At 57.0% G+C, this 25,581-nt stretch overlaps 2 protein-coding genes across 14 annotated transcripts in view; one reads left to right on the top strand and one right to left on the bottom strand.

Annotated features, from left to right (window-relative positions):
* Window positions 1-21,412, top strand: part of MARK2 (microtubule affinity regulating kinase 2) — a 52,949-nt gene extending 31,537 nt beyond the window's left edge. The window contains exons 1-19 of one of the 11 annotated variants that reach the window (XM_039860000.1): window positions 1,029-1,430; window positions 5,925-6,104; window positions 6,349-6,402; window positions 9,059-9,107; window positions 9,437-9,502; window positions 9,591-9,661; window positions 9,869-9,925; window positions 10,651-10,887; window positions 11,322-11,441; window positions 11,546-11,645; window positions 11,721-11,833; window positions 12,753-12,885; window positions 13,118-13,299; window positions 13,618-13,715; window positions 14,515-14,676; window positions 15,309-15,566; window positions 16,557-16,583; window positions 18,636-18,680; window positions 19,269-19,629. In XM_039860000.1, the coding sequence (XP_039715934.1) occupies window positions 5,970-6,104; window positions 6,349-6,402; window positions 9,059-9,107; window positions 9,437-9,502; window positions 9,591-9,661; window positions 9,869-9,925; window positions 10,651-10,887; window positions 11,322-11,441; window positions 11,546-11,645; window positions 11,721-11,833; window positions 12,753-12,885; window positions 13,118-13,299; window positions 13,618-13,715; window positions 14,515-14,676; window positions 15,309-15,566; window positions 16,557-16,583; window positions 18,636-18,680; window positions 19,269-19,629 (2,268 nt within the window). In that variant the 5' untranslated portion in view covers window positions 1,029-1,430; window positions 5,925-5,969. Of the gene's footprint in view, window positions 1-1,014; window positions 1,431-5,924; window positions 6,105-6,348; window positions 6,403-9,058; window positions 9,108-9,436; window positions 9,503-9,590; window positions 9,662-9,868; window positions 9,926-10,650; window positions 10,888-11,321; window positions 11,442-11,545; window positions 11,646-11,720; window positions 11,834-12,752; window positions 12,886-13,117; window positions 13,300-13,617; window positions 13,716-14,514; window positions 14,677-15,308; window positions 15,567-16,556; window positions 16,584-18,635; window positions 18,681-19,268 lie in introns of those variants that run through there. The other 10 variants (XM_039859995.1, XM_039859996.1, XM_039860001.1 and 7 more) reach the window with 10 other exon arrangements.
* A 180-nt stretch (window positions 21,413-21,592) lies between these two features.
* The window catches only part of RCOR2 (REST corepressor 2), a 21,270-nt gene continuing 17,281 nt past the window's right edge, over window positions 21,593-25,581 (bottom strand). The window contains exons 3-13 of one of the 3 annotated variants that reach the window (XM_039860008.1): window positions 25,251-25,307; window positions 24,885-24,965; window positions 24,603-24,655; window positions 24,354-24,515; window positions 24,123-24,247; window positions 23,956-24,025; window positions 23,649-23,864; window positions 23,201-23,278; window positions 23,028-23,085; window positions 22,661-22,890; window positions 21,593-22,545 (exon numbers count right to left, since the gene is read on the bottom strand). In XM_039860008.1, coding sequence (XP_039715942.1) covers window positions 22,231-22,545; window positions 22,661-22,890; window positions 23,028-23,085; window positions 23,201-23,278; window positions 23,649-23,864; window positions 23,956-24,025; window positions 24,123-24,247; window positions 24,354-24,515; window positions 24,603-24,655; window positions 24,885-24,965; window positions 25,251-25,307 — 1,445 coding nt within the window. In that variant the 3' untranslated portion in view covers window positions 21,593-22,230. The remainder of the gene's footprint in view (window positions 22,546-22,660; window positions 22,891-23,027; window positions 23,086-23,200; window positions 23,279-23,648; window positions 23,865-23,955; window positions 24,026-24,122; window positions 24,248-24,353; window positions 24,516-24,602; window positions 24,656-24,884; window positions 24,966-25,250; window positions 25,308-25,581) is intronic. The other 2 variants (XM_039860009.1, XM_039860010.1) reach the window with 2 other exon arrangements.

The raw sequence follows: 25,581 nt of genomic DNA, 5'->3' as shown, positions 1-25,581 counted from the left end.
TCACCTCTGTGCTTCAGTTTCCTATCTCTAAAATGGGTGCTTTCTGGTGTGGAGAACACAGGAAGTATGTGCTGGCTGACGGTGGTATCAGAAATGTTGAATGTCGTGTGCAAGGCAAACACGGAAGTAGCATGGTCTCCAGGTGTCTGTGCTCAGGTGCTGGGCACAGAGGAGCTTTTGCCCTTCCCTAGAGGGAATTATGGCCTAGCAGCATGTGGTCTTCAGTGAGTTGCTTCATGGGAAAGATCCTAGCCAAGAGGAGTAGAATGAATACGAAGTTGATCAGGGAACCGGAAGAAAGGCGGGGACTAGAACACAGCGGGGGACAAGGAGGGGCTCCACAGTCAGCAGGGGCTTTGCAGGGCGAAGGTGTGAGGAAGGTGTGAGAACTGCCACCCCTGCTGCCCCTAGGCCCTCCCAGAAGCAGGGCTGGGAGGGACTCAGAGGGACATTTGGTTTGTTACCCAGCCTTTGGGCAAAATTTAGGGTTAAACATCTCATTCTCTTGTCAATGACAAAGATTCTTAGTCTAGAACCCATAGACCTCTAAGGGGCTTCAAATTCCCCAGGCCCCCTGAAATTATGTCCAAAGTAGTTTGTAAGTAGGATATGCATTTTTCTAAGGTTAAACACAGCTTTTCATGGAGTAGGAGGTCCATCTGCCACTGTTGGATGGCTGCTTTCTGCCCAGCGCCTCCCCTACCCTTGTTCTCAGGGGGTGACTTGCTGGCCTTGCCCCTGTCTGGGTCAGCAGGTCTCATTCACTCGTACTCCTTCCTGCCCCATCCCGCCCCACAGCAGATTTGAGCCCTAACCCAGCTCCCCACCTGCTGCAAGTGAGATAAAGACTTTATGACAGCCTTGGCTGGACTGCGGCTCCTCCTCACCCTCTCCCAGCTGTTACCCAGCCGAGCACCTTGGGGAGGGTGGGGCAGCCCACTTCCGGGGAGGGGGAGGGGGAGGGGAAGGGAGAAGGAAGTTGATCTAAACCCGCCCCTTTCTCTCTCGGTCTCCCTTCCTTCCTGTTCCCCTCCTGCCCCTTTCCTCCCACCTGGCTCCTGGTGTACTATCCTAAAGTGCATGCATTTCCTGGCCACTAGGCCCTGGCCCGAGAGAAGCCGCGGGGCTTTGCACCCGTTGCTCTCCTTGCCAAGCCTGGTCTCTCTCTACTAGTGGTGGTTTCGGTTGCGACACAGTCCAGGTTCCCAGGCAGGAGCCGCTGGGCCTGGCTGCTTCGCTACTTTTCACTGAGGAGGTGGTGGAAGGTGTCGTCTGCTTCGGCTGAGTAAGGGTGGCTGGTGGAGCCGCAGCCCCCGCCCTGGGCCTGGCTCTTCCCGGCCTCTGTACTTTGCCCTCGCTGCCTGACAGGTTCTGCTGTGGGTTCTGCTGAATGGAAGTCGCTGGTAGTCCTTGTCCCTTTCTCCAGCCGGGTATGTTTTCCCCTTTTTTTTTGCTCTGAGATCACCCTTGCCTCCTTCTTCTCTCCCACCCAAACACAGGATCTGTAAAGAATTGCTAAAGGGAGCCAGGCACTGACAGAGGGTAGTCAAATTCAGGGTAAGGATAAAGAAAGAGTCATTGGCCAGGAAGGGAAGAGTGGCCACTAGGAGAGTTCCCCTTAGATCAAGTCAGCAGGCTCAGCCTGAGTGAGAGGAAGGGGCTGGTGACGGCAGAGGCCCACTCTGGGACTCCAGTGAGGGGAGACTGGGCTCTAGGCCCAGGGCTAGTGCCCAAGGGACACTTTTCTCCCTCCACTCCACAGTGCTTGGGCTTACTTTGCCCCTGGCCAGGGAACGCTTGTCACCCCTCCCAGTTTGGCCCTTTCCCAGTCCTGGGGAAGCCTCAGGACACTCGAGGCCAGCTGTGCATGCCGAGCCCCAAAGCAGAGCTTTTCCAGGGGCGAACTGACGGTGGGAGCCTCCAGCATTAGGGAAGGGGCCCTGCCTACCTGAGTCAGCGCTGGGCCTCTCGGGGTGGAGACTGTCTTCCGGGCAAACCTGGCACCACGCCTGGGCCGAGCTACGAGATCCCAGGTTGAAGGGCCCACTGGAAGTGGGACTCTTTTTCTTTTATCCCTCACGTCCTATGTCTCTCCTCCCCTCTACCAAGGACCCCAAAACTGTTTAGGCCCTACTTCCGAACCAGGCCTGTGTGGTGTACCATTTGATTCCAAATATTGCCCCAAAGGGTGACCCCTTTTTCTTCTGAAGTTTGCCTGGGAGCCCTGGGGTTCACTTTCCACAAATGCCCTCAGACCTCTAGGACCTGCCTGGGTGTGATGTCGGCCAGAGCTCTGGGAATGTCTGGTGTTCGTATCTTAACTGTAAGCAAGGAGGATCGAGGTAGAGGGGAGAGCGTGGCTTTAGCCAGGTCCTGCTTAGCTGGTCCTCAAGGGCAGCTGGTCTTCAGCCCTCCATCCTGTTGACGAGGTCTGGGTCCAGGCTGAGTGCACCTAAGCGGAACCATGGAAGGGACTCCGTAGTAGCCACCCCGTTCGCTTACCTCCTTGTCAGCCCTCCAGGAAGTGGCCTCGCGTGGGGCCCGGGTCAGAGAAGCATCTTCTACTGGAGACTCTCTCCTTGCTGTCCTTCCTGCCTGTGGGCTTTCCTCGCCCTCTCCCCCATCCCTGCTGTGGGAGACATCGTACAGCCTAGAAGAGGCAAGGGGATCAGGGGACTGCACGCTCGGAGTCTCGAGAGCTGGTGCTTCAGTCCTGACAGGGGAATGGGCGGCTTTTAGAGCAGGGAATCAAAGAGCACACACCGGTGTCCTCTGCTTCTCTGGGTCCTGGACAAGCAGAATCTTCTCTCTTAACTGTCCCGATAACACCTAGCGTCGTGGAACCAGCCCTTCCCATCTGCCCCGTCCAGTCCCCTCTGGGAAGACTAGGAGTGCTAGTGTGGGCTGGCAACGGGGGCCGGACGGGAGGGTGGCCGACACCCAGCCTGGACCTTTCTCCAGCAGGAAGGGCCATAGCATCTCTTGTCGGCCTCTGTCTGCGCTGCAGCTGGCTTAGAAGGGTTTGATGTAGATGCGGAAGTCTTGTTGACAGTGAGACTTCTGGCTTTATGGACGGTAATATTTGGGAACTAGAAATAATAGCAGTAATGGTTGCTCTTTACTGACTAACCGTCGGGTGAAGCATTTTATGCGTGTTCTCTCATCTACCCAATATGAAGTAGGGAATATTTTATTGCCACTTTACAGATGGGAAGCTAACACTGGTAAGTGAGGCGGTCAAGTTCTATTGGACAGAGTTCTTCGACCTCCCCAGACTATCTGCCGGCCCCGTCAGGTGTGATCACGCCATTAATCTTTTGCATGCTTTCCTTCCCCCTTTGTAATAATCTCTTCTCCCTCTTAAGGATGGCATTGATCGTTATAAAGTTAACATGTGCTGAGTAAGTGGCAGATTTAGGACACGGCAGTCTGTCTCTGGCATGTACACTCTTAAGCCCCTCTTGTGGTTGTTCATGTTCCTTGAAGTCCAGCATGCAGCTGAGCCTGGCGGGGAATGCTGTCCTGCTGTGCCACACAGACCAGCCCCTGGGGCCAGTGACACCAAGAGGGATGGACAGAGCGTAGTGCAGGACAAGCAGCAGGATTCCCCGGTGGGGCTTCAGACAGGCAGAGGGCCCAAATCCTCGGGTAGACATTGAATCCCTATTCCAAATTTTGAGGACTTGGTGACTGCCGTCATCTCCTCAGAAAAGAGGGGCATGACAAGAATCTAAGGAGGTGAATTCGAGGTTGCCAAGGAAACTTTTCCACTCATCTTCCTCTCGTAGGAGTTGGGGCAGAGGGGAGGTTTTCCCTGTTTCTGGCCCCTCAGGTGGGCGGGGCGGGAGGCAGACAGGTGGCACCTGCAGGGAGATGGGGCTGAGACGAAGTAGGCCATGGAAGCCAGGCGTTCGGGACCCTGATGGATGGGAATTGTTCTTTGGTAGACTCACCCAAGTGCAAGTACCAGCAAGGCCTAGAAATGTCCTTCTCTTCAAGGGGTGTGAACCCTAGAGTTCCTTTTGGAGGGAAAATAAAAACAGGTATTTGGAAATCTGCTGGTCTAGCAAATGCTGTTTGAGGACCAGCCAGGCTTAGGTGAACTACGGGGTGCCTGGAGACCAGAGCGCAGGAGAGCGCTACGGTCCAGAGTGGACAGATGGCAGAGGCTTTGGGGACTTTGACTTGCAGAGGAGAGAACGCTCCCTGAAGGGCCAAGGAGGTTAAAAGATGTCAGGAACCTCTCCCTTCAGAGTCTACCATACCCGTGAGTTCTTTCTTCCTTGTGCTTCTGGGATCTGAGTTGAGCAGCTCATCCCAAACCAGCCAGCAGCTAAGCTACTATGCAGAGAGAAAGGAAAGCCCTCTTGACACAGTGAAGAAGCAGAACATCAGTAGATACTTATTTTGTGTTATTGTTGGTTTTCTGCCTGAAAAGCAACTGGTTGGGGAAGCAAGCTTCTTGCTCAGGAAGGAACCCTGGACAGTTCCTTTGTGGTAGCAAGTCATTCCATGGCCACTCTGAATGGTTCTGGGCTGAGGCTCTGGGAGCAGCTTTGTCCCAGTATGCTGGAGCAGTGGCATCAGGTGTTCTTCGAGAGGTAATCGGGGCTGTAATCAAGACTTAGACCAGAGTCTTAACAGTTTTACTGAGATGCAATTCACATACCATACGGTTCACCCATTGAAAGCGTACAGTTAAATGTCTTTTGGTAAATTCACAGAGCTGTGTATTCATCCCCACAATCCCCCAACCCTACTTTGTCCTCAGCCCTCAACAAGTCTCCTTTCTGTCTCGGTGGATTTGCCTATTCTGGACATTTCATAGAAATGGAATTATACAATATGTGGGCTTTGCGACTGGCTCCATTCACCTAGTATCATGTCTTCAAAGTTCACCCAAGTCGTAGCGTGTGTTAGTGCTTCATTTCTTTAAATTGCCAACAAATATTCCACTGTGTAGATATTCCACAGTTTATCTGTTCACCAGTTGATGGACATTTGTGGTGTTTCCATTTGCTGGCTATTATGAATATGGGTATCATGAATGTATATTATTGTATGGGTTTTGTGTGGATGGGCATTTTCATTTCTCTAGGAATGGAAGTGCTGGGTCACATAGTAATTCTATGCTTAGCCCTTTGAGAACAATACAAGTCTTCATAGGGTGTATAATTTTTTCTGGACCATACCTTCTTTGTGTTATGTTTACGTACTTGTTCAGTGCTGTTGTCATCATTTCTGCCTCCTCACACCCTATCCGAGCGATGGGTTATCTAAGGAGGGCATACTGTTGCCTCTCTTGGACCCTGTCATTCGGTTCATTCATTGCACAAGTATTCATTGGGCATGTACCATAGTCCAGTCTGTCTGGGTGCTGGAATGTATCAGTGAGTAAGTGATACATCTTGAGCTTCCATTCCATCGGGATAGACAGCAAATCAGTGCGAAGCGAGAAATAATAAAGGTAAATGTAAAGTGTTGGGTGGCAGTGAGTGCTTCAAAGCCATTCTGGTGGTGCTGCTCCTGCGCCTGTGAGATGCAGCCTTCTCACAGTGAACAGGCAACGGGGTGGACAGTAGGAGGCGCTGTCCCACGTGAGGTGGAGGAGCTGTTGGGTTATCAGTGGGGGTTTGTTTTGCCAGGCGGTGGAGCCAGACGGGACAGCTCAGGTCCTGAGCTCTAACGCCCACAGGGTGTTGGCACTGGACCTTGGGCTGTGCTCTTCTGGAGGAAAGACTGGCTCTCTTCTCACCATCTTGTCCCTTTTAACTCGTCTTATGATTCTTTGATTCTTCGCATTTCTGCTGGCTCCTTGGAATTGGCTCCGACACACCCAGTCTTTTACACGTTCTGCAGAGCGGTAGGGGGTGTGGGGACTGGAAGGGCAGCACAGTTACAGATGTGCGTTTTCCACCCTGCAGCCCACCCTGGGACACCTCGACTCCAAGCCCAGCAGTAAGTCCAACATGCTGCGGGGCCGCAACTCAGCCACCTCTGCTGACGAGCAGCCCCATATCGGCAACTATCGACTCCTCAAGACGATTGGCAAAGGTAACTTCGCCAAGGTGAAGCTGGCTCGGCACATCCTGACTGGGAAAGAGGTGAGTGCTAGGGTTGAGGACATGGCAGCATCGCCCAACTGTTGACACCCCTGTAAGTAGTGGTGGGACTGCTACCACAGCCAACCTCTTGTTTGTCAGACAGAAATGAAATCTGAAGATATAGGGATGCCAAGAGGGATGGGACAAAAAGGAGGTGGAAATAGAAAGGAGAAAGTAGATTTCAGTCCTGGGTTTAGCTCAGTTGAAGAGGTAACCTTGGGCTTTTTTTTTGTCCCATCTTCAGGTAGCTGTGAAGATCATTGACAAGACCCAGCTGAACTCATCCAGCCTCCAGAAAGTAAGTGTATACAGCACCTGTCAGTCTCTTAAGCCTCTCAGGGGTCAGTGATTTGCTGATCCCATTTGAATACCCATTTTAAACTCTCTGGTCATTTCACTGTCCCCCCATTTCTCTCTATGATGCTGCTACTTTTTGTTGGCTCCTCTGTGTTGGCACCTCCCGGTCAGGCTTCCTGGTACAAGCACTGGCTCTTCAGGAGTCTTGCTGCCCCCTCCTAGCCACGTGGCCTACCTGTCCGACCTACTTGCTATATCACGCTATCTCCTGGCCTGTGGCCAGCCCTATGCAAAAGTACTTGTTTGTAGTTATTATTAGAAACACATTCCAAGATCTGGAATGATCCAAGGTGGGTAGCTCTAGAAGTACAGGGATAAGAAGATATAGGAACCTTCCCCTAGATTCTGTGCCAGCTGCATTTTAGAGAATGAGTATTTAAGACTGGGGTTTTTAGAAGCTAAACTCATTTCATGCCTCTGACAGTGAGTGCAGACTAAGGACAGGTGCTCCCAATTTTCCTTCTCACTTCTAGGCTCCTCTTGGCTAAAAGTCACAAAGTCATGTGCATGTAGTCTTAGGTAGATGAGGTTGGACTTTTCCCTTCCCTCCTTGACTTACAGTGGGAAACAGGTCTGTCTTAGCTGGTTGGTGAACCCCTCCCAGTGGAAACACGTGTCCCCTGCTCAAGAAACTATGAAAAGCTGGTAGGATGGAGGAAAGGAGACTTTCGTTTGTGAAAGGGGGACAGCTTCCAGTGACTGGTTGTTGAAGAATGGGGAACTCTGTGCCCCTGCCCCTATCCTGGGCTCCGGCAGCCAGTGGGAGGACGAGGTCTCCCATCTGGCTCCCACAAAGCTGCCCCTGTTCCAGTCAAGTCAGATTTCTTTGGCGCCCTCATACTCCCACTAACCCGGTTCACATTTCTGACCTGGATTCACCTGGTGCTTTTCATCTTGTGGCAGATTGAAGTTTTCTTTTCATGAGCACACTGTTGTTTGAGTTAGGAGAGGGCATAACCTCGTGCTAACAGAGTCAACTACAGTGACATCTGGCAGCTTGGGACTAGGGGTTGGGAGCTGTTATCGAGAGACGCGCTCAGAGTCACTGTGTGAGCTGAGGTTCCCCGACAATGACAGCCAGAACCAAAGTGTTTACTATTTTTTATTATTTGTGGGATCCCCTTAAAGTTCTTTGGTTTAAAGGGAGCATTGCTGTCATCACCAGGGCTTCCCTGCTTGGAGCTTTCCAGAAGGAAGGGAAAGATGGCTACTCTTGACAGGTTGGCTCAGACCCCACAGAGTAGGACCCAGGTTGGTGTGGGCTATTTGGTCTTTGAAGCAGCCCGCCTGCCATCATCACAGTGACTGCCAGAGTCAGCCCGGCCATCTTATTTCCCACCTCTTTTTCTCCCTGACCGGGTGAGAGGCCCAGTACCAGACAAATGTAGACGTTTTAAAAGCCTTTCAACGTACTCTGTTGCTAAGGCCAATCTGATTCTGGCCAAATCATTCTGTTTAAATTTGATCCCAGCAACGATCTCTAAATGAGGAACACTGGAGAAGCTAGCCCCCTCAGGGTTCTAGACAAGCCTAGAAAGCTCCATACTGTCCATGGAGAAGGCCCTTCCAGGCCAGGTGAGCACCTCCTCGGGGGAAGAACCCCGGCAGCTGCCTCCAGACCCCATGCCGTTGCTGCTCCCCATTACTACCCCTGAGGTGCTATTCAGGATTTTTTGCTGCTTCATCCAAGACAACTGCTGGGCTCCAGCAAGAGAAGGGCGCGAAGATCCGAACCGGGTTCCTGAAGATTGGGAAGCCTGCCTCTTCTCATTTCCAGCTCACGGACGCTCTGGGATCTCATTAAAGGAAAAAAAGTGTTCACTTCATTTCATAAACTATACTCCAGACCCCCGTCCCCAAACAAAACAAAACAAAACTAGTTCTGCTCTTTGTGCAAATAGTGAGGCCTAGAAGTTACAGAAGCCCCGCCTCCAGTTCTCTGGCCCCCGCAGAGGGGATGGAGTTCATTTCTGTCATCTTTCTTTATGGAAATGTATGGTTTGGAGTCCGTGATTTTGTTTCACAAAGAGAGCGTGAGTGTGTGGAGGTGGATTTGATTAAAATTGGCATCAGCTATATATAGGAGTGGCTTCTTCTGTCCCCACCCAGAGGCCCAGGAGAGAAAGGCCTGCTCACCAGTGCAGAGCCCTCTGACTTCTGTAAAGCAGAAGATGACGGGGTCCCCCTTCAGCTCTCCCTCCACCACACACAGACCAAGCCGGAGTCGGTTTTGTCACTGAACTTCAGTTCTGAATATTCATGTACATGGTTCACGCTCCCTCTTTCAGAGGAACCCAACCAAACCCGCCTGCTGTGCGGGGGCAGGATTTTGGGTAGACTGCGGCAGAGGGCGTGGCTGGCTTACCCAGCTGCTGCACCTCCGGCACAGGCCATCGGAGCCCAGTGCTCCTCCCACTGACCCTTCCTGCCCTCCTCCCCTCTCACCTGCTTCTCAGCCATCAAAGGTGGGCATGGACGACCCGGACAACTACCGCATTTCTTTACCTTGCCCGTTTTCTCTTTTGGAAAAAGAATCCTAGCAGTGGCTCTGTTTGGATGTGACCTGAGGGCTTGACCCCTGGTATTTTATTTTCCAGCTCTTCCGCGAAGTAAGAATAATGAAGGTTTTGAATCATCCCAACATAGGTGAGAACCAGCTGTCATCCCTTTCTTCCCCCGCAGCAGGGCTCCACATGCCAGCATGTAGCCCAGCGTGAGGTCCTCCCCGTGAGCTTCTTCCTTCCTGGAGCCCAGAATCTTCAAGGATGCTTCCGGGGCGCCCAGGCCTACATCCAGCTCTGTCTCTGGCACCCAGAGCTGTCCTTAGGGGTGTGGCTGTTCTGAAAGGAACATGTCCTTGGGAAGGTGGAGTATGAAAGGGGGAACTTTATCCCTAGGGTGCCCTGTACATGTTGGGGCTTGACGTCTGGCCCCTGCTACTTCTCTGACTCCTGGATTGGCCTTTTCTCTTGTAGTTAAATTATTTGAAGTGATCGAGACTGAAAAAACGCTCTACCTTGTCATGGAGTATGCCAGTGGAGGTAGGTATGGAACTACCTCTTCCTGCTGTGCGCCTCCTTCCCCCAGCCCCAGCAAGCTCTGACCCAGACCTGCCCCTGTCTCTCGCAGGAGAGGTGTTCGATTACCTAGTGGCTCACGGCAGGATGAAAGAAAAAGAGGCTCGGGCCAAATTCCGCCAGGTGGGTGACTTCCTCCCCGGAGTATGGTCCCGACCTCAGCCCTTTGGGCTGGCATACAAGTAGGGGCTGCCTGTCTATAAGTGGCCTTTTGAGGGTCCTTTGATATCTATGTGGCGACTTAGAACTAGGTCCTGGGGTCACAGCTCTGCCAGCCCCTGTGGCCTATCCTCAGGTGGCCCTGGGCTAACCCATCTTCCTTCCTTTCAGATAGTGTCTGCTGTGCAGTACTGCCACCAGAAGTTTATTGTTCATAGAGACTTAAAGGTAAGGTGTGCTCTTACCCCCTGTGCCCGAGTCAGGGCCAGGTTCACCCTCCATTCACCATGACGTGTAACTATCAGGCCTCACTATTCAAGGAAACTCCATCCTTGAATTGTTTGGAGACCATGAGGAAGCCCCTAGGGCTACTTACGATTTAGGCTTTATAGCTGAATATAGGATCCCATTCCAGCCAGTGAGCAGAGGATCTCTGCTATTTTACCTCTCAGTCGTCACGTCACCTTCCAGTGCTGCCAGGCATGGCAGGAGGGCTCCAGACTGTGCTGGCCCTTCAGGTAGCCTGGTGGCTGAGCGAGGGAGGAATGTTGACTGTTCTCACAGCCGCGTCACAGCTGCTTTGCAGGCATGTGCACGCACTCACCTCTTTCACTGAGGCGTTAGAGTGCGGGGCTGCCTGGGAGTCTCCCAGCCCGAGTCCTCGCAGATGCCCGTGATTGGCCCGGGCCTGCTCCAGAAGCTTTCCGCAGCTCGGGGCGTCTCCGGGCCTGCAGACCTCAGCTCTCACATGGCTGCCTGTGTGAGGAGCAGCGTGCTCTGCCCTCTTCCAGCTCAGCCTGTTCACACCAATCGAAGGCCTGCCCTGGAGCTGGTGAAGAAGGATCTAGACTAGGGATGATTTTGTTTGTTTTCCCACCACCCTCAGCTCCTTCCTGTCCAGTGCCTTAGTGTGCTCCACTTGGTCCCCTTACATCTTCCATCTTACCTCCCAGGCAGAAAACCTGCTCTTGGATGCCGATATGAACATCAAGATTGCCGACTTTGGCTTTAGCAACGAATTCACCTTTGGGAACAAGCTGGACACGTTCTGTGGCAGTCCCCCTTATGCCGCCCCAGAGCTCTTTCAGGGCAAAAAGTATGATGGACCTGAGGTGGACGTGTGGAGCCTGGGAGTCATCCTGTACACCCTGGTCAGCGGGTCCCTGCCTTTCGACGGACAGAACCTCAAGGTGGAGTGCAGCGCAGGCCGCGATCATTTTTTTTATTCCTCATTTCCTCTCGTGGCCTCCAGTCTTACCCCAAACCTGTCACCTTCGCCACTTCTCTACATTTCTTCCATGCCAGAGCCTCAGAGAAGGGCTTGCAAAAGGTAGCGATTTAAAAGGGCTTCTGCACCCAGTGTAATAACCTCAGTTCTTTTCTAGCAGACTGGGATCACTCGTGTGTCCCGTTCACCCTCCAAGGCCCTCAGGCCTACGGGCTGGCCAGGCCAAAGGGCTCAGGGCCTTTGACTTCACCGCATCTCTAAGAAGGGGCCAAGTCTGGGCTCTCTGCCTCCTACCGTATTTCATTTGTATCTGCTTGGCCGGTCTTAAGCTCTTCGGAGCCTCGATATTAGGTTTCTTCTCTTGGCCTTGGGCTGATTTAAATTTCCCTCCTACAGGAGCTGCGGGAACGGGTACTGAGGGGGAAATACCGTATTCCATTCTACATGTCCACAGACTGTGAAAACCTGCTTAAGAAATTTCTCATTCTCAATCCCAGCAAGAGAGGCACTTTAGAGGTGAGCAGCCGAGACCCCACTGGCTGGGAAGTCCCAGGTTTCTAAGGAAACTTTCAAGCTGAATCTCCCTCCTCTCTGCCCTTTCCCTTCCGTTTGCTCCCCAGCAAATCATGAAAGATCGATGGATGAATGTGGGTCATGAAGATGATGAATTAAAGCCTTATGTGGAGCCACTCCCTGATTACAAGGACCCCCGGCGGACAGGTGAGGCTGGGCCGGGCTGCTGTTGAGCCTGCATAGATGTCGGGACCAGCCTTAACTGTATGTCCCCCCATGCAGAGTTGATGGTGTCCATGGGTTACACACGGGAAGAGATCCAGGACTCGCTGGTGGGCCAGAGGTACAACGAGGTGATGGCCACCTATCTGCTCCTGGGCTACAAGAGCTCTGAGGTGTGTGCCCCCGCTCCATTCCCTGGTCTGGCCAGCCCTGCTGGTGGTGACACCCCCATGCTTCTAGCTCCAGTTGAGGGCGGAAGGTCCTCTCTGAGTAGATGTGCTGTGGTAGCCAACATCCTCTGGTCTTTGCTTTCGCTGATCTCTATCAGTGAATGAGTAGGGAAGCTGGTGGGGTCTGGGCCTGGGTCTGGGTCTGCACATGAGTGAGTAGATCTGGCTTGGTCTGTGGTGGTTAGACTGGGTCTAGGCCAGTCTGGCCAGGTCAGTTCTGTTTTGATGTAGAAATTTTGTTTCCACATGTTTGTATCTCTCCTTCTGGAAGAGTGCGTCTATGGGTCTGTGGGCGCACGGGTCCCTCTCTTTCTTAAAGAGTCTTGAGACTGTATTGCTTCTGCCTGGTGCTCGTGTCTGGGTGTATATAGCTCTGGGCATGTATTTCTATCCTGTCTGTGCATCTGGAGGCTTCATGAGCGTGCTGCCCGTCTGGATCACCGTGTCTGTGACTGAGTCCGTGGGTCTCTGGAGGGGGGCTGTTGTTCCTCTGCGTGTCCCCCCATGCACTCATGGCCTCCCCACCCTGCTCTCCCCTGGTGGTGGTGGGCTCCCTCTTTTCATTCTCCTCTTAACCTGCTCAGGAGGCATGGGGGGGTGGGGTGTCTCTGTGTCTGGATGTGTGTTCTTGGGGGAGTGTGTATCCCTCTCTGAGGGCAGGATCTTTGCGGGAGGTCCTGCGTCTCTGGCTATGTTTGTCAGGGTCTGTGTAGGGGCACATGTGTCTCCACGAGAGTTCAGTTGCACATTGGTCTTTCAGGGCCTGTGTCTTACGTGAGCCTGGGGTGGATTTGTGTCCGGCAGGGCGATCATCCATAGGCGTTTCTGCCTGACTTCTGCCCTCCCTTTTCTGTTCTTGCAGCTGGAGGGTGATGCCATCACCTTGAAGCCCCGGCCTTCAGCCGATCTGACCAATAGCAGTGCTCCATCCCCTTCCCACAAGGTACAGCGCAGTGTCTCAGCCAACCCCAAGCAGCGGCGCTTCAGCGACCAGGGTGAGTGCTTTGCAGAGCTGCGGCTGGGAGACTCGCCCTCTGCTGCGAGGTCACAAGTTCTGGGGGCTTTGGATGACACAGCCGAGTTTCACTCTCTGTTCAGCCACTTACTGGACAAGTCCCTTCCCTCGGCCTCAGTGAAGTGGGATTTGCTGGGTCTCTGGCAGGACTGTAGGAGAGCACCGTGCGTGGGGCCCCGCCCTCACCCATGTCTGCTGTCCCTCTGGCCCAGCAGCTGGTCCTGCCATTCCCACCTCGAATTCCTACTCTAAGAAAACTCAGAGTAACAACGCCGAAAATAAGCGGCCTGAGGAGGACCGAGAGTCAGGGCGGAAGGCCAGCAGCACAGCCAAAGTACCTGCCAGTCCCCTGCCCGGCCTAGAGAGGAAGAAGACTACCCCCACCCCCTCCACGGTGAGCCACGCCATCCCTCTCCTCCTCCGAGCCAGCCCCGCTCCTCCTGCCCGGCCCCCGGCCCCCCCAGCTGGGTCTGTCCCCTCTAGGCGGCTCTTCTCTTCATCCAGACCCACTCCCTTTAGCTGCCTACCTGACCTTCCCTCCTGGGCCACTTGTGCTTACTGTAGAAAGCCTAGCTCCCTCAAAGTAAAAGCAAAACCCTTTCTCCTGCCTTCGCCTCTCGTGGTAGAAGGTAGAAGGGAAACAGGTTTGCTGACCCTGCCGGTAGAGCGCTCCGGCTTTTGTGTGACGCAGTCCTGCCCTTTATCCCCACAGAACAGTGTCCTCTCCACCAGCACAAATCGAAGCAGGAATTCCCCACTTCTGGAGAGGGCCAGCCTTGGCCAGGCCTCCATCCAGAACGGCAAAGACAGGTGAGCAGGCCCAGGCCCTGCCTGCCACGCTCCCCAGGAGCCACCTCTCACCGCGGTGACATCTGTCAGCAGCATCACCTCCCCTCCCTGCTCCCTGGAGTTCCATCTTGGCTCTGTCCGGTCCAGCTTTCCCCACACCAGCACCTCCTCTCCGCCCTACAGCCCCCCAGCCCCCGTCGCCTCTTCCCTGTGCTCCGGTGACCACTCCGCGGTCGTCTCCGCTGCCGTCTTGCTTCTTGACTGCAGCCAGGCACGGCTGCTGTGCTCCTCTAGGCATCAGTGCTAAGGCTTTGTTTTGGGGGCCCCAGCTCAGGGCAGAACCGAAGTGCCCACCTCAGGGGTATACGCATCCAGGGTAACTGCAGCTGTGCCCATGAGGGCAGAGCCACCCCAGCCTGACCGGCAGCATCTCTTGGTGTGTCATGTTCCTGGCTCCGTGTCTTCTGAGCTTAATGATCATTCCTCTTAGCAACACCCTGCTCTTCCTGAAGAGGAGACCCCCTTTTTCTTAGAATTCCTAGGAGACCAGTGCAGCCCGGAGACAGTTGCCCCGTCGGCTTCCCAGCACTTGTGGTTTCCTCCCCAGGCCCCAGCCTGCCTGGCCTTCCTCACCCTGCCCTCCGCTTCCTAGCCCTGCCTTCCTCGGCTCTGGCTGGCTTCCCCGTTGCTGCTGCTGGGGCTGACCTGCGTCCTGCCAAGCACCCAGCTCTGGCCCTTCCTGCCCCCCTTGCTTCTTAACCTGAGCCCTGCCCCCACCCTCTGCCCTAACCCAGGCCTCTCCGCTGCTTTTGTCTCCTAGCCTAACCATGCCAGGGTCCCGGGCCTCCACGGCTTCTGCTTCTGCCGCAGTCTCTGCGGCCCGGCCCCGCCAGCACCAGAAATCCATGTCGGCCTCCGTGCACCCCAACAAGGCCACTGGGCTGCCCCCCACGGACAGTAACTGTGAGGTGCCGCGGCCCAGGCAAGTGTGCTGGGGCAGCTGGTGCACCTGCTGCCCTCTGCCTGTCCCACCCCCTGCCCCCAACAGTTTCTTCCCACTTGGGGTCCTGCTCTGTTCTTATCTTCTTAGCCACAAGAAATGGCTTTGTCCCCTGCAGCCAGGAAGTGGAAGGAACAAAAAATAGCTTAATGCCCCTCTTCTCCTCCAGTTCTCCCTCTCAGAACAGATATGCCAGAAGCCGTCCTGAGGCTCCAGAAGGAAGCCATTTTGTTCTGAGCCTTCCTGGATTTCCTTAGGACCCCAGGGACAGTCAGCATCACAGGGACTCAGTCCTTGAGGGTTGGTCAACATTGTCCCCTTGAGGTTCCAGTCTGCCTAGCTTCCGAGGAGCCACTTCTCTCCAGCCTGTTCTGCTCTCCACACACTATCCCTCCTCGCCTCCCCGCCACACACCATCTCCTGCCACCTCCCCTAGATGTCCTTCTTACTGGCGTCCTCAGTGGTCACACCCTACCTCGTGTGTCCTCCGTGATGGCTGCCTCTGCCCTAGCATCCTCCTTCCCTGTTCCCACCTCAGGGCTCCAGGTGCTTGATGGTGCTGGCTTCCTCACGCCCTGATGCATTTCCCCGACCCCCACCTCTTTTTCCCACAGCACAGCCCCCCAGCGTGTCCCTGTTGCATCCCCCTCCGCCCACAACATCAGCAGCAGTGGTGGAGCCCCAGACCGAACTAATTTCCCCCGGGGTGTGTCCAGTCGAAGCACCTTCCATGCTGGGCAGCTCCGGCAGGTGCGGGACCAGCAGAACTTGCCCTACGGTGTGACCCCAGCCTCTCCCTCCGGCAACAGCCAGGGACGGCGGGGGGCGTCAGGGAGCATTTTCAGCAAATTCACCTCCAAGTTTGTACGCAGGTGAGTAGGGGCCTTAGGGCGGCACTGTGAGACCAGGCTTTCCTGCTCACCTGGGGGTGGGGATGGGGACACCTGGAACTGGGCTTGGGTCCTGGGGTTAGAAGAGGCCTTGGGAAGCCTAAGAAATTGGGTCTTTGTCAGCACCTCAGGTGTCCAGACTCTTCCTGTCCCTTGTCCCTCTCAGGCCTCCCCAGCCCCATATACACACCCCTGGTTCTCTGGCCCCTGAGCAGATGGCCGATGCTGATGCCGCCTCCTCTCTGGGAGAGTGTGAACTCGGATGCTAAAATAAAAGCCCCCCTCTTCTCTCCTGGGTTCCCATGGAAACTTATATTTGGTGACGCAGCTGCAAAGTCATGAGGTCTGAGCCAGGCTCGGCCGGCAAGGAGTTTTTCCTGGTCTCTTGTTTCGCCCCCTCTGACCTCCTTTCCCCCGACCCAGTTGGTTAGGTCCGGCTGCAGCCACTCCACTCCACTGCAGCCGTGTTCAGCCCAGCGTTGCCAGGATGAAGGCCATAAATGCAACAGCTGGTGGGGGCCCCGAGCAGCCTCGTCCCTTGCACCCCGATGCACTGATGCTTTCCTGTGTGGGGTCCAGAGTGGGGATTCTCTTCATGAGGTTTCTCACACCTGACCCCCTGACCACCCCAAAGAGACAGCTTTGATTCTTGAGGTGCATCCAGCAACCCAGCCTCTTGGGGTGCTCCCTGTCTGCCCTGCGCCTCTTCTCCCACCTTAGCATAGCTCAGGAAGCAGCTGGAGTAGCCAAAAGCCATGCCCCTTTGTAGCCCAGGAATGTAGGTGCGGGGCTGCGGGGAGGGGCGTGAGCAGACCGGGTGTCTGGGACTCTGGTCTCGCTGAGCGGCTCTTCCACAGGTGGGGTGACCCTTGAACCTATAAAGCCCACTCCCCACCTGCTTATCCACATACCGTCTTGTTGGTTTTTTTTATTTCTTTTTTTATTTTGTCTTTTTTTGTTTGTTTTTTTTAGAAATCTGTCTTTCAGGTTTGCCAGAAGGTAGGCGTTGAGCCCTCTGCGTGTGTGTCTGTGTCTGTGTCTGTGTCTGTGTCTGTGTCTGTCTGTGTCCTGCCTCTGTCACTAACTCCCCTTTTCTGGCTCCTGCTCCCTCTTCCATCTGCTAACCACATCTGTGTGGTCCTCTCTGCCATCTTAAAGGGACGAAGATGGCTCTGACTGGGCGGTCCCACGAGGCCACGTTTGCCCTCTCAGGGCAAATAGCTTTGAAAATGATGGGCCTGTCCTCCAGCAGAGGGGACCTTCTCAGGGAATTCTCCCTTTAAGATTGTCTCCTGCCCTTGGGCCCCCATCCCTGGGTTCCGGTCTTTGATCACAAGTGTCTGGTTCCTTTTTTGGCCCTTTTCACCTGTCTGTGCATGTGCTCTGAAGGGGCTACCCGGGTCGAAAGTGCATCTGCAATGGTATCTCATTCTGGGTCTCATGGGGTCCCCTTCTCTGGTCCCTGGAACTTCAGGGTTCTGTGATCTCTTGCCCCTGCCCTGTGGGATGGTAGGACATTGGAGGTACCACAGGGACACTGGGGTCCCAGGGCTTCAGTCTGATGCCTCCAGGCCCAAAAGAGCCTTTGCCTCACGAGTGGGGCACAGCACCCCCTTCTGGCAGCTCCTGCAGAACTAGGCCCACTGTGACCCCAGCACACCTCGTGCCTCCGTCAGTATCTGGATGGACCAAACCGCCTCCCCTCTGGGCCTTGTTCTCCACATATGGCCCATGGCTTCCAGAGAGCCAGAAGCTGGGATGTTTAGGGCCGGGCCATCTATCCCGAAGCCCTGGCGAAACGATGGGAGCTCCCCCGTCACCCAGTCATCTCCCTTCCTAGGCAGGATCCTGGCTCTGCCACCTTTGGCCCTGTCCTCATCCTCTCTGAAGGCCTGGGTGGGCCAGATACCAAGGCGAAGACCGAGGGCCAGGTTGGGAGCCCTGGTTCCCCAAGGCTGTCAGCCCAGTCCCCGCTCTGGGGCTGGGACACCTGGCAGGCATATCAGTGCCCCAACTGACAGAAACAGCCAAGACAGGGTCTTCAGGCTTTCCCCCTTCCACCCACTGCTCCCCACCCAGCTCTTCACTGCATGGCTAGCTGTTGACTCATGGGGCCCAGTGGGGGCCTGCCCTGCAGGGCACCTCCACCCACGGCGGGATCCAGGTGGGGCTGAGGAGAGCAGCCGGGCTCCTGCACAGCCCAGGCTCCCGGCTCACAGTGCGCTTGTCTGCATTCATGTGTCTCTGGTGTTTTTGTGTTCCTTTTACATGTGCTGCTGCCGCTCTCTCTCTCTTCACACCCCTGCCCTCTTGCTGTCCCCAGTTCCCTGGCTCCAGGCACCCATCTTCCGGCCAGGAGCTGGAGAAGCCGCTCAGTGGGGCCAGACCTCTTCCCCACCCACCCTCCCGAGGTGTCTGCCCTGCCCTGCCCTCCGTCCTCCCTTCTGGACAAGCAGACGGCCTGGCAGCCTGGCAGGAAGGGGAGTTACCACAGACTGGGGGAGGCGGCTTGTCTGCAGCTGGCCTCAGGACCTTCTCTTCCCCACCCCGCCATCCCCAGGCATCTCACAGCAGTTCCAGAGCTTGGCCCCTTGAGCCTCCTGGGAGAGGCCTGTTTGCCCCCAGCCCCTTCTCTCCAAGAGGACTGTGGTTCTGAGACCTGGTCCAGTGGTGCAGACAACCACTCACAGCGGGAGCCCTGGCTGGGCTGGCCGGGATGCCGCTTCGGCTGTGACTGTGCTGACACGTGTGCCTGCACACCCACGCCCCCCTCCGTCCCAGAGCAGAACTCCTTCCCAGCACAGCCCTCTGGGAGTGTGGGGAGGGCCAGGCCCCCTGTGCGGGGCTCCCTGTTGGAAAGGGACAGTCGAGATGCCAGTGTGAGGTGCTGCAGAGCCAGGTTTGCCTGCCAGGTAATGGGCAAGTGGCCTTTGGGCTCAAGTCCTGCCCACCTACCAATGGCACCTCCCTGGACCACCCTCACCTGGGTCTGCGGCGGCTGAAGGAGCGAGAGGTCCCAGCACTAAACTCTCCCTCGCTCTGTTTTTTGAGGAACCTGAATGAACCTGAAAGCAAAGACCGAGTGGAGACGCTCAGGTGAGAGGGCCGGAGCCAGCACCGGCCCTGCCCAGGCCGCCGGGCTTGCCGCGCGCCTCCTGCTCCTCTCCTTCGGCCACCTGGCTCTTCCTCTGGTGGTTCTGCCCTGTCGCCGCCCTCTCGGGGCCTCCCTTTCCTCAGAGAATCCCCGCACCCCAGCTCAGTAGATGTGGGCCCTGCTCCTCGGATCAGGTGTCTTCTGGAAGCAGGAGCCCTGGGCACCTGTTTGTGCCCCAGCTGCTTCTCCTGTCCAGCCTGTGGACTGCTTAGGGCTGCTGATCAAGTGCCTGCCCCCCTCTCTTCCCTGACCCTCCCGTCTTTGAAGGAAAGCATGGAACTGTCACCCCTGTCCCTGCCAGGGGCTGGCTCCACCTTCTCTGCCCTGGGAGACAGAGGTGAAGGACCGCCCGTACCTCTCGCCCTCCCTCTGCTCCCCGAACCAGGTCTGCCGCTCCCTCTGCCAGCCCGGCTGCCTCCTGGGCACCCTCCCGCTCTCCTCTCTGGTCTCAGGGTCCGTGTGCCAGGGTGGCTTCCCCATGGGTGGGGTGCCTTGGGCCCCTGCTGACGTGGCCTCTGCCCTCTCTACAGACCTCATGTGGTAGGCGGTGGAGGCACTGACAGAGAAAAGGAGGAGCTGCGGGAGGCCAAGCCACGCTCCCTCCGCTTCACGTGGAGCATGAAGACCACGAGCTCCATGGAGCCCAACGAGATGATGCGGGAGATCCGCAAGGTGCTGGACGCAAACAGCTGCCAGAGCGAGCTGCACGAGAAGTACATGCTGCTGTGCATGCACGGCACGCCCGGCCACGAGAACTTCGTGCAGTGGGAGATGGAGGTGTGCAAACTGCCGCGGCTCTCTCTCAACGGGGTTCGGTTTAAGCGGATATCGGGCACCTCCATGGCCTTCAAAAACATTGCCTCCAAAATAGCCAACGAGCTGAAGCTTTAACAGGCTGCCAGGAGTGGGGGGGCAGCGGAGGCGGGCCCGCTGGACTTAGCTGCTGGGGCCTCCGCTCCAACCCACCTGGGCGAGACTGCAGAGATGGATTGGCGTGTCTCCCCCTGCTGGCACTTCTCCCTCCCCGCCCTGCTCAGTTTTTCTTCCATGTTTGTGGGGATGAGAGATGGTTCTTTCCCCCCACACTTACCCCTGCCCAGATAGTCCCCTTCCCCCCTCTCTCCCACAGGAGGCAAAGGAAGGGGAGGGGGGGCAGGGCTCCCCCTCGGTACTGCGGTTGCACAGAGTATTTCGCCTAAACCAAGAAATTTTTTATTACCAAAAAGAAAAAAGAAAAAAAAAATCCCAGCGGCCACCTTTCCTCCCTGCCCCATTGGGACAGTCGAGACTGGATCTGTGGGGTTTCCCGGGAGGGTGGCTCAGGGCTGGAACACTCTCAGGCAAGAGTGGTGGAGTTCCCTGTCAGGCCCTCCGCCAGGCCCACTTTGGGCTTCTCCCCTCTCCTCCCCTCCCTCCCCTCCCTCCCCTCCAAGCAAACCACCAGAGGTGGCCTTCCCCTGACCTCAGGTCCCTGGGCTGGAGCCTGGGGGGCTGGGGGCAGGGGCGGGGGTGCTGCGCAGCCCTGGGGTGGGTGGGCTGGCGGCGAGGCACGGGGCTCTGGCCTCCCTCCACGCTGAATCCTCTGCCCCCTTCCCCAGAGCTGGGCATTTCCTTCCACAAGCTGCTGTGGGGACTTTTGTTCCCCTCCTCAAAAGTCTGTGCCATCTTCTCCCACCCCCTCCCGGGCAGAAGGCGGGGCTGACCCCAGGGCTGGGAGAGGGGAGGGGACTGCAGGGCAGATGGGCTCCTGGGCCCCCAGGGGGCCCCCTGGGCTGCTGGTCTCCGAACAGGGACACTGGGCATTCTCCGTGATGGCAGGGCCTCTGTCTGAAAGCACAGCCCCCCTCGCCCTTCCCCTTCCCCCCCCGCCACCGCTCCCCTGTCGGCTGGCATTAATCTGGGCACCAGCTAGTTCCATAGCAGTGACTTCCCTCACCACTCATCTCGGCCTTGCGTTTTCTTCCTGACACTGTCGCCCCTCCTCTCAGGAGACACTGCCCAGGACCTCCAGGGCCACCTGGCAGGAGGCTGGATAAGGCAGCAGGGCCGGGAGCCTCTGCCTTCCACAGGGTGGGGGACAGACAGGCCAAGTGACTCTCAGCTTGCTAACCTCTGTGGCCAGTGTGGGAGTGGCTGGTTATGGGCGCTTGGCTGGTGGCGGCCGCGGCATCCCTTAATTTATTTCTCTGCTGTTTTTCTGTTCTTGAGAAATTAGGGGAGGGGTCCTGCACAGAGGCTGCCCCTACCCTCACCTGAGTTGTACATTTTTTTGTGATGGGTTTTATTTTTTATTTTATTATTTTATTATTATTTTTTTTTTTGATTTATGATGACTCCACCCTTACTCATCCCCCCCACTCCCAGGCCAGGCTCCATGGCAAGTCGAGCCCTTGGGTCCCAGGAAGGGGCCTTGCCAACCTCAGCCCTCCTGCCCCAAGCCCAACCGGGCTCTGCTCGACCAAGGGCTCCCCCTCCTACCTTCCCTCCCCCCTCCTGCCCTATGGAACAGTCCGGGTGCTCCGAGGGGCTGGGAGGGCATGGCTTGGCTCCCAAAGGGGGTGGTGGCCGGGGGGCTCCCAGGCAAGGTGGCCCCTCCACCCAGCCCCTCCCCCCCCCCGCGCTTCTTGTTTCTCCTCTGATCAAACACGTAATAAAGAGAATGTTTGGAATCTGAGTTGCTGCCTCCTCTTCCTTTTCCTAACCGGGCAGGGACCCAGACCCCATGGGCAAGATGTGGCCCAGCCACCATCCTTGCAGGAGAGAGTGGATTCCTGTCTGGGGCCAGGGAGATGCCAGCGCTGGGCTGGCGGGTGCACCCTCCCACCCTCATGGTACAGGAAGCAACTGCCCAGGGTTCGACTCAGTGAGCTTGGAAGATTTTATTTTTTTAAAAACATTGAAAAATAAACCCATGTCTGCATGTGTCACCGACCCTTTCTCTGAGCTTTTGGGCGGTGGGCATAGTGGGCACCCTCAGAGCCCATGGGAGAGCTGCCCCTCCAAGCCTCTGCTGCTGTCAAGCCCCAGGGGATCGCTCTTCCCACCTTCCCCCTTCAGCCCCTTCCCTATCTCCCCCCAGACTTTATTGCTAAAAGAAAGGAAAGAGGAAGAACAGCCAATAGTCCAAACTGTCCTCTCCCCCACCCCACAAGCTACTGTTACTACCCCCTCCACGCAAAGGGCAGGGCTCAAATGCCAAACCCCAGCAGACTAGGAGGCAGCCATTCCAGTCCCATCCAGGAAGAGAAAGTACCCTCAGGCCAGCTCGGAAGGCCCCTTGAGTCCCAGCGCCTGGCTGGGGTGGGGACAGAGATGGGCTCAGCTGCCAGAAACGGGCAGAACCCACAGGTCCAGGCTATGCCCGTCAGCAGCTCTGGGTCTTCGAAAGACCTGGCAAGATCTAGTCCCTTTTGTCCTCAGTGGAGCCAGAGGTGCCTGAAAATGTCCAGCAAAGGAGTTCTGGAGCCTCTGGTTGGTAGAGGGCCTCGGGGCTCAGAGTGAGGGTGCCGGAGGCTCCAGAGGGGCTCCGATCAGGGTAGGTGGGGGCTGAGGGCCCGGGCGGGCACTGTGGCGGGAGGCAGCCAGGGCAGGGCGGATGAGAGGCGGTGGGGGCTGGTTGGGGGCCAGCCGAGGCTGGAGGAAGCGGCCCTGCTGTAGTGGGGGTGGCTGGCGAAGTAGGGTGGGAGCCGTGGGCAAAGGTGGCCTCAGCAATGGGGGCGGCTGGGACAGCGAGGTGGGAGGTGGAGGGGGTGGTGGTGCAGGGGGCACCGATCGGGGCACAGATGTCGAGACGGATGTAATCTGGACCTGAGAGGAGAGAGAAGAGTGAGAAACCAGGCTCCACCACACCGTCAGCCCAGCCTAAGGACGGAGGCGGTTCCTCTCCTCTCTTCTCTGAAGGGTTTCTCTCACCCCGTCTCACCTCATCATCTTCCTCTAGGGCTGGGGCTGGCAAGGGAGCCCCTCTCCTAGCCTCCTCCATGGGGACCGGGGCTCCAGGGGCCCCATCCTGCTCGGCCTCCCATTCCTGCAGCACCTCCTCCAGATTGAAGCGGCGCCGGTAGCTCACAAAGAAGGTCTTCACCTGGGTCAGAGTCTTGTTCCCAATCACCTCTGCAATAGCCCCAAAGTCTTTGCCATACCTACGGATGGCTGCAAGGGTCAAAAGGGCAGCAGAGTGTGAATACCCCCTTAAAACTAGTTACTTCCTGATCTTTCCCCTCTGCCCCAGCTCCTTGGAAGGTGGGGAGGTTCTTGGGGCCCTCTGTCCTCCTCACAGTCTAACCCACCTTGTACGGCCAGAAGCTGCTCATCTGTGGTCCAGCGGGAGTTGAACTTGGTGTTGGCCTGGAGAGCAAGGAATATATCTTTTATACTCAAAAACATGTTCCCAGCAGAACCCTTTCTGCTCCGCCTCTAGAAAGAACCCCTCCTCGCACCCCAACTCGAAGAGCAGGTCTACCTCAGGGGGGCGGAGTGGATCGATGCCGCCCTCCAGGGCTTGACGGAGGCTGCTATTGGTCTGCTTCATGCTTTGCACCTGGGGAGGCCAGGAAATAAAGGACCATCGCACCGTCCGTGCCAGGGAGGCCATCAGTACCAGCCCTCACCAGGACCCTACTTCTTCTGCAGACACCGGTGCCACTTCCCAGCAAAACTCTTTGCCGCCCACCGTCTAGCTCATTTTGCCCTCACAGTAGGGAAGACACTATGGTTCGCCCCTTTTCATAGACCATTTTTTTAAAGGCCCAGAAAGTAATTCCAAGTCACCCAGAAGCCCAGAGGACAGGGCAGGGGCAGAGGCAGGCTTGGCACCTGCACCATCTCCCTTATACCTCAGCTGACCCAGTCACAGTTCCCAGAAGCTGACTGCCTCCTCCACACGGCCCCTTCTTTTCTTGGTGCCCTACCTGGCGCTTAAGGGAGATGAGCTGGGAGTCAAGGCCTCGAAGCGTGAGGCTGGCAAGGTCCGGGCTTCCTGACACGGCAGTGAGGCCCTCCGGGCTCAGGTACATGCCCTTGGGCGGGCGCCGCCGGGTACGAAGCGGGTGGTGGCGGTACTGAGACCCCTGGGCCTCCTTCTTCCCAGGGCCTGGGCGGGCATTCAAGGGCCGAGAGGGCAGAGGCTGCCAGAGGAAGGAGAAGGGGCGGGTGGGGCAGAGCCCAAAGAGCGGGCGGATGGGCGGGCTGGTGGGCCGATCAGCTCTGGGGCCTCACCTCTCTTTTGGGGTCTCCAGCATCTGGCTCTCCCTCACTCACGGCTCCTCGTCCCTCTTCAAGCTCATCACTGCCGACATAGGGGCCAGGGAAGGAGTGAGGCAGGGGCAGGGCCCCCCAGGAGCTTGGCTTACTCCCACCCACTTGGCTCGTCCCTGGACGCCCACCTCTCTTCTTTGTCCTTTCGGCCCCCCAGCCGCCGAGCCTGTCTGTCCATCACGCTGGTCCGGCTGCGAGTCTTCTTCCAAGAGTAGTAATACTTCACCAGGCTGGGGATCAGCTTGTCGGGCAGCTGGAGGGGCAACGCCAGAGGCTGGGGCCACCCGAGAGTCTGGGCCCCGGGCAGGCTCGTCAGAAAGGAGGGGCTGAGGAGCAACGGCGGGGGTGGAGGGCTTTACCATCTGTTGGATCCGCTGGAAGCACTTGCCGTGGAAGCCAAAGGCCTGTTCAAACAGCACCTTGTCCTCTACGGTCCACTCGTCGGGGAACGGGGTGAAGTTGGCCAAATCGGCCAGTGACTTCTCCACGTCGTGCTTATGCCACAGGAGCATGCCCAGCGCCTGGCCCGCGAAAGGGGACAGCTCAGGCTCAGCCGCCCCCAGGACTGTCCGGCCCCCACCCCAAATCCCTGCAGGGCCAAGGCTCACCTGCTCGATGTTGTAGCCATGCTTCTCCTTGGCCATGGCAATGTACTTGTCAACTGCAAGGGGTGGGAGGGGTCGGATCTTGGAGGAGGGGTTGTAACTCCTGACCTAGGCCCACCCAGAGAGGGCTACCCTCCCCAGTGTCCGCCTGAGCTCCAGGGTAGGGGGTTGAACTCACACCTCAGCCTCCAGCCCCCTTCTGAGAAGAGCTGGCTGCTGGCTGGCATGAAGCAAAGCCCCCAGCTCCCAGGGATGTGCGTGAACCTGGGGGTCCCACCCACTCACGCTTGGCATCCGACACACAGTGGTTGGGCGACCACACCAGCATCCCCTTCAGCTCCTTGTTGCTGTAGCGTGCAGGGCTCTCTGGAAGGCAAAGGAGAAGAGGAGGGAAGACACTCAGATCAGCCTGGTGACAGTGGCCAGGACCCATGGCCAGAGGGTGGCCTGTGAGGTGAGGCCCAGAAGGGAGGGAGGGGCAGAGACCTAGACAGGAAAGCAGAGCAGGAAAACTAACCATGCCACGGGGCCACCCACCCCCGCCTGCCTGTCCTTCCAGTGAGCGCCAGCCAAGGGCTCCCCCAGGTGGGGCTCGGGGCCAAGCCATGGGCCCTGCGCTGCCCTCCCTTCACAGCCTGTCCTGCCACTCACCAGGCTTGCACTCCGGAATTACGGCCTGGTAATTGGTTCCAACGCGGATCATGCTGTCTGTGGAGCCAGGGGGAGGCAGTCAGGACTCCAGGGAGGGAGGGAGGGAGGGAGGATGGGAGGATGTGGCGGGGGAGGTGGCTGGCCTGGAGTTCTCCTTCCTGAGCACCCACAGCCCCCACCTTCCAGGAGGCTCACTTTTCCCTCATCTTCTCCCTCAGTTACCCTCAGCCACAGAAGGAACTGGAAGAGGAAGAGACCCTGCCTAGTCATAGCCTATGGGGGGGCTGGGGGGGCAGAGGACAAGGGGCCAGTTTTGGAGCCCAGGCCAGGC

This window comes from Pteropus medius, unplaced genomic scaffold (assembly GCF_902729225.1).
Source record: "Pteropus medius unplaced genomic scaffold, Ma_sr-lr_union100, whole genome shotgun sequence".
NCBI classification, from domain to species: Eukaryota; Metazoa; Chordata; class Mammalia; order Chiroptera; family Pteropodidae; genus Pteropus; species Pteropus medius.
This window is presented reverse-complemented; position numbering and strand designations above follow the sequence as displayed.